The sequence below is a fragment of the Brassica napus genome, chromosome A8 (genome assembly GCF_020379485.1).
Source record: "Brassica napus cultivar Da-Ae chromosome A8, Da-Ae, whole genome shotgun sequence".
Classification (NCBI taxonomy): Eukaryota; Viridiplantae; Streptophyta; class Magnoliopsida; order Brassicales; family Brassicaceae; genus Brassica; species Brassica napus.
In genome coordinates this window covers 13,645,422-13,651,739 of record NC_063441.1, presented here as the reverse complement: position 1 = coordinate 13,651,739, position 6,318 = coordinate 13,645,422, and the positions used below count along the sequence as shown (strand labels likewise).

General features: G+C 33.6%; 2 protein-coding genes across 4 annotated transcripts; both read right to left on the bottom strand.

The window, feature by feature from the left end:
• Nucleotides 1-1,024: 1,024 nt before the first annotated feature.
• Nucleotides 1,025-2,483, bottom strand: LOC125577395 (probable manganese-transporting ATPase PDR2). 3 transcript variants are annotated; one of them, XM_048738864.1, is made up of 4 exons: nt 2,217-2,483; nt 1,726-2,033; nt 1,550-1,642; nt 1,025-1,272 (listed from the first exon to the last, which is right to left on the bottom strand). In XM_048738864.1, exons 2-4 carry the CDS (start codon nt 1,972-1,974, stop codon nt 1,237-1,239), a joined length of 378 nt encoding a protein of 125 aa, XP_048594821.1. In that variant the 5' UTR covers nt 1,975-2,033; nt 2,217-2,483; the 3' UTR covers nt 1,025-1,236. The 3 variants fall into 3 exon arrangements, with proteins under 3 accessions (XP_048594821.1, XP_048594822.1, XP_048594820.1); XM_048738865.1 differs by having other exon boundaries at nt 1,726-2,024; nt 2,217-2,355; XM_048738863.1 differs by having other exon boundaries at nt 1,726-2,380.
• Nucleotides 2,484-2,829: 346 nt separating this feature from the next.
• LOC106359765 (transcription factor RSL2-like) lies at nt 2,830-5,788 on the bottom strand. The gene is made up of 3 exons (XM_048738862.1): nt 3,874-5,788; nt 3,430-3,723; nt 2,830-3,308 (listed from the first exon to the last, which is right to left on the bottom strand). The coding sequence occupies exons 1-3, from the start codon at nt 4,405-4,407 to the stop codon at nt 3,165-3,167; spliced, it is 972 nt and encodes a 323-aa protein (XP_048594819.1). The 5' UTR covers nt 4,408-5,788; the 3' UTR covers nt 2,830-3,164.
• Nucleotides 5,789-6,318: the final 530 nt, after the last annotated feature.

The following is a 6,318-nucleotide window of genomic DNA, read 5'->3' as shown; positions in this document are numbered from 1 at the left end:
ATTTGTAGAGTTATTAGCACATATATATTACCAAACTTCGGTTTCCTTTTAATTTATTTAATTCTCCTTTTTGGGTAAAAGAAAATTTAGTTTATAACTCCATTTGTGAAGTATTGGCTTTTAAAATATAGTCTTTATCAATGAGATAACACCATTATATAAACTAGGTCCGTTTCCGCGCTACGCGCGGATTATATATTTTTATTTAAAATTTTGATTTTGATTTTTTGACTTAATATGTTAATTGTTTTATTTTAATATTTTATTAAATTTTGTAAATGTTTACATATCTATTTAACCTGTTTTCTGATTATTTATTTTTTATGTTTTTGTTTTTTATGTTTTTGTTTGATTTGAAAATAAAATATGAAATTTTAATATTTTTCCATTTAACACATTGTGTAATTACAAAACAGATTTTCAATTTTGAATCTGCCTAGGACGGATCAGATATCCGCCGGATATTACAATTTTTAGAAGGATATCCGACATCCGGATATCCGAGAACCCCGAATCCGGATAAGGATAGTTAAATTATGGATCCACCAGATAAAGATCTGGATCCTTAAAATAAATAAAAAATAATATTAATATATATAAAATATTAACAATAATTTAAAAATAAAAAATATATAATTTTTTTAAATTTTTTTATGTATAATATTACATAATTTACATAAAATTTATATATACTATTAAAAATGAAATATATTAAATAAAATTAATTTTTATATATAGATATTATTATTTTTGAAATAGTTATTAATAAAACTTACGGATCTAGATATCCGGACTAAAAAATTAAAATATCTGGATCTGGATCCGGATCCGGCTTTGACGGATCCAACATTTTATTAAGAAAAAAGAACAACCATGCTCTGGATTGGATATATTCAGAAAGAGAAATGTTTGGAAAAGAAAAGTTAGTTAGACACAAAAAAAAAAAAGACAAACTGATTGCAGAAATTAAGAGACATGCAAAAAAGAATTGCCAATAAAAACATCAATTGTCGACCATAAAATAAACTTATAATAAAAACATGTATATAAAAGTGATAAGTTGTCTTACACGTTCCTTCCCCACTTCTCAGTGGCTGTTGCAACTTTATCTTATGTACCATGGCCAGTATATTTTAGATAATGACCAAATGTTTTCTTTGTGGGGTAAGGAAGCTTGGAAAAGGCTCCTAACTCTTTTGAGTACATAAAACGCTGCTTTCTGAAGTCAAAAAAAATTTATTCCATGTCTCCTGAGGATGACGAACCAGTCATCTGCAAACATCAAAGGGCTTAACTGATAAAACATCATAAGTAAGAGTACTGAAATAACCTCAAGCATTCTAGGATAAAGAGGATTCAAATAGTATACGGTATATATTCATTATTAATTTTTGCAGAGACTGTGTGTTCATTCGTTGGAGGTAAACACTGAACTTTACATATATTCAGTCATTAAAGTAGTCTAAATCTAGTTTACAATCCAAACCAGTCACCGAGACTATTTTAGTGGCAGCCTAACAACTGAATCTAAAATCTCAAATGAGCTTACTTGGCTACGAAAATGAAGAGGCACAACTTTTTTAGAACCAGAAAACTTGGCTGGGGTGACTTTAAACGCATCTGCCTGGATGATACTGTTAACCTGTGAATCAATACACAAACACATGGCCATCATAAGCCTTTAACTCAAGTAAACAAATAGCAGGCATAAGAGTGATGATTTACCTTGCTAAACTGGATAAAACACTTGAAATCCACAGACCACATAGAGAAAAGCAAGACTAAGATGTGAGAAGCAAGAAGATCACCAAAACCGATCATAGCATCGATGAAATCTACGTTAGGCACGATTGTAGCCAACCACGTAGCATAGAGGATAGCAAACGGCCAAACATCCAAAGGCCACGCCCAGTGTTTCTTCCTACACAAGTCGACCTTGTCCACTACCTTTCCTCCCACGTGAAAGCTTGACATCTCAAACGAATCCCCTAGGTCACCGTCAGTGATCTAAACTTTCTTGGGTTCTGCACAACCTTTGATAAGAGACCTCGTAATCGATTTCAGCAATATTAGAACACGAATCTCAATTGGTATTGAGAAACGGTGCAACGAATCGAAAATCTACAAAAATCTGCCTAGTGTCAACCATTCAAAGCATCGGCGAATCGAGAAAGATGATTATGAAGCAGATCTAAGGAGAAGGTGAAGAGACGAACCTTTAGGCTTGGATTGAGTCTAGAGGATCTAAGCTAGGGTTTTCCAATCACGGTGTAACCTAAAGAAATCGCTATCTTGTCGTTTCCTCTCACCTAAACGCCTCACGATTGAGGTTATTCCCATGAAAGATGTACGATTAACATGGTTAAACCTTTTTTAAGAAACAGGGTTCACTAATTAATGTGCTAGCGAGAAGAGGAATCGGTAAAAACAACGCATCACTTACGTCATTCCATTTAGAGATTGGGCCAACCAATAACATGTGAAAGCCCAAATCAAAACAAAACAAAACACACCGTAAACCCACTCGAAAAACAATAAAACACGGAGGACCCACTGTCGACGTGACGTGGCAGAATGAATGGCTGAGAATATTTCGCCCATGTGGTATCCTTTATAACATCCAAAATTAGTCCCTTTTATATAGTGGGATGGTCAAGATACATTAAATTATAGGTCAAATTATAATAACGGCAACTAGACTGAATTGATAGAAACATCAGCATCTATAAAATAAAAGAATGGCTCAAGTCTTTATTGAAGAAATGGAATGTGATAAAAAAAAAAAGTAAAAGCGAATGTGCCTCTCCATTTCTCTCATATTGAACAAAGCACGAGCAATTTTAATCCAACTCATCCTAAGGCGGAGAATGTTTAAAATGAAAAGAATATTAATTTTGTTATAATTGACCAGAAGTTCCGCATCATCTTGATGAGTTGAGGCCAATGTCCATTCCGTTGAAAGCAATCGGCGCATACATCCACATATCATCAGAGCTTAATAACTGCGTAATTATATATAATTATAGTTTTAAGTTAGATCATTATCATATGATACATAATGTACGTAAAATGTTAAAATTAAAACCCTTCAGCACCTTAATTTGCAGCTGTAAAAATTTGACGTAGTGAACGGCTTCCTCAAGCATTGTACTGATATCGACCTGTTACGTATTTAATAAGTTATATATGCTCAGAATTTTACTATCATTTCTTGTATGTGAAGAATCATAACAAGTTTTTACCTTTGTTCCATTAGGGACAAGATTTTGCAAAATCCTCAGTCTCTCGTTAATCCTTTCTCTTCTTTTCTGCATAACCAATGAAATATCCGGACTTAGCCTTTGAACTTTTTGCGGAAGATTTAACTTTTGTAACAGAGAGTAAATATTAAGCCAAAAAAGTTGACGTTGACACGAGAAAAAGATTTACCCTTGCGTAAAGGCTTTGAGGGTCGGTGGCAGCACCACGACTAGCCCTGGTCTTGCCGTTGAGGTTTAGGGCCTTGGAGGCATCTTCTTCATCTTCTCCTCCAACGTCCTGGGAAGCGCAGTGTGATTCGTCTTCAGAACATAAAGTAATGCTAGAGTTCTGTCTACTCATCATAGGCCCAGTCTTTCTTTTCTTCACCTTCTCTCCTTCTTCCTCTTCCCCTCCATTCCTGTCATCGCCACTCATCTCTAAGCTCTTTTGGCCCCTCTTACCCACTTTTGCTTTCTTATTTTTCTAAATCCATGTGATACCGTTTATACAATATTAGTCAATAAATAATGTTATTATCATATATCTAATTAAATTGTGCCATTTTATATTTACTGTAAAATTGTAATATTTTGATGCAGTTGTAAAGAAAAAAATAAATAGATGTAAACTTACATCAGCGGATGTCGCACGTGATCTCTTCTTGGAACCGGTGAGATACTTCTGATGATCAGTAGTAGTCACAGAGATCTCGGGCTGCAACATGCTCTCCACGTCATCATGGGTCTCCAAGACGGCTCCCAAAGGCAAACGAGTCTTTCCAGATGAGTACTTTTCAACGTCACACTCACTAGTCTCCTCACCAACAAGGTAAGAGTTGGTGTTGATGGTCACATCTACCATGTCAAAGTCCATTGACCCATTGTTGTTCTCTCTAACCTCGGGTGGTGCCACCGCATAGTATTCGCTGTAGCTGCTGCTCTCACCAGAAAAACAGAAGCTACTGGCTTCAGGCATAATGGTAAGGTGGTTGTGATGAGAACCAAGGCTCCAACACAAGCCCTGGTGGTCTGCACTGGCCGTACCAGAGGATGAGCCGGTGCCAGGATGATCGTATGAGGTAAGGAGCTGGTTCATGAAATCGGCCTCTTCGGTTGCATATGTGTACATTCCTCCGAGGTTGTTGCTCCATTCTCCCATGGCTTCCATTTAATTTTTTTTATTAGAACTTAACAGTAATAATTAAGAGTTTAATCTTAATTAAGAAGATTGGTTAGTTTTGTTTCTTGGAAGTCTTGTAAGAAGTGAGGGAATGAGGGAGAGGAGTTGGGATGTATATATAGTGAACATGACGAATAATGGACAAAGTCAACACTTGTGACACCAATTGCAATCACCTTCCTAATTAATTAATAAGTAACCAAGTCTTGATTCCCTTAGATATGAACAGCTAATTATTGTGGGCGATACAACTTAGTCTACAAAGCATATTTTGTCGTTTCTCGGTTATGACTCGATGCATTCTGCTTATCTTATTGCTTAACTTAAGAGTATATTATCTCATATTTGTTAAACACAGAAATTTAAGTAAGCAAAAAGATTATAGGTCGGATGATATTCCCGAATTATGACCAATGTGATAACTGATGAGCCATGATTATAGCGGTATTCACAGTTAACGGGGGTTTTCAACAGAATTATGGGATCAAGATTGGAGAATCTCACTAGGTTATTCAACTTTATTGTAGATAATATCTTAGTCAGGATTCGGTTTTCGTTTTACCAAAGCATTAACTAATGGCAGACTATTCATTATTAGGAGCTTTTTTCGAACTCTATTTGGAGATGAATGGACTAAAATAGAAATGAATTTTTGCATACAGATAAGATTGAAAACACTCGGGGACATTGAATTTACGGTCGGGTTCATAATATGCTCGCTAATTGCTACAGAAATAAAATGTATAACTACATAAACTACACAGTTATTAGAATAGATATTCGTTGTTCAAAAAAAAAAAAGAATAGATATTCATAACTTAATATGTGTCACAAGGTTAACAATATTACTGAACTTTTTCTTATCGAAACAATAGATCAAACTTTGAATTCGGTAATCTAGTACTAATAACAGGCATGTCCAAATCAACATTTTATGTTTATGTATGGATTTAGACTGTAGTTTTTAGTGATCCATGAAGTTTAATGTTGAGTATTAAATTAGAGCCATCTTTGAAAAACTACATATGATCCTTATACAGCAAAAAGTAAACTACATATGCTACCTTCAAATACTTTCCATTAATAGACATATAGTTCAACCTGCCATGATATAGAAAATACCTTGTTTTAACCTGCCACTAGATGACAACTTGCCTGCATGCGCGCAATGAATCTTTTATACTAATTTTTGTTCATTAAATAATTTTAATATTTTGCAACACTACAATCTTTATCAATTGTAAAATTACGATTACAAATATTGGTCTCTTAAATGTATCATCGTTGTTGAAGAGCTAACGTATTACAACTTATTTTAATTATTTTTAAGACTTCATATGCACAAAAAAAATTAAATTTTGCGGCTGACACAAATCACAAAAACCAGATAGGCAACAGAAAAATGATTAGGTTTTATGCTCTCAATTTGTTTACTACTGACTCTCCATAAGTGATTTCATATTTTACTTCTATAAAATTATGTTTTCGTTCTCGTTTATGTTTCACTCATATGAGTTTTTTTAACTTATTCTGTGAATTAAGTGAATTACATAAGAGTCAATTTAAAAAGATGGACATGGATAAAAATTAATTCCACTCTATAGATACATATCTAAGAATCAAATTTGTAAGGAAAACCACCGACAAACTCTATTTACAGGTTAGTATTCAAATCTAATATATCAAACTGTTATAGATAATAAGTGAAGACTCGAAATATAAATGTTTGTCTAGTATATATTCACCAGTTCGGTCAAAAAATTATCTAATTCTAGAAAAAAAAATTACTTACTTTATTAACCTACATTTTTGAGGTTTAGTTATTTAATAGTATACCGATAAAAAATAAATATAATACTTTATGATTCTAGTATATGTAAACTATGTATAAAGTAAGAA

Coding starts and splice junctions, on each gene's coding strand:
- LOC125577395 (XM_048738864.1), bottom strand. CDS start 1,974: ATGTCAAGCTTTCACGTGGGAGGAAAGGTAGTGGACAAGGTCGACTTG. Junction 1,643..1,725: donor GTTTTATCCAGTTTAGCAAG/GTAAATCATCAC, acceptor ATTGATTCACAG/GTTAACAGTATCATCCAGGC. Junction 1,273..1,549: donor CTCTTCATTTTCGTAGCCAA/GTAAGCTCATTT, acceptor TGATGTTTGCAG/ATGACTGGTTCGTCATCCTC.
- LOC106359765 (XM_048738862.1), bottom strand. CDS start 4,407: ATGGAAGCCATGGGAGAATGGAGCAACAACCTCGGAGGAATGTACACA. Junction 3,724..3,873: donor CACGTGCGACATCCGCTGAT/GTAAGTTTACAT, acceptor ACATGGATTTAG/AAAAATAAGAAAGCAAAAGT. Junction 3,309..3,429: donor CTCAAAGCCTTTACGCAAGG/GTAAATCTTTTT, acceptor TTGGTTATGCAG/AAAAGAAGAGAAAGGATTAA.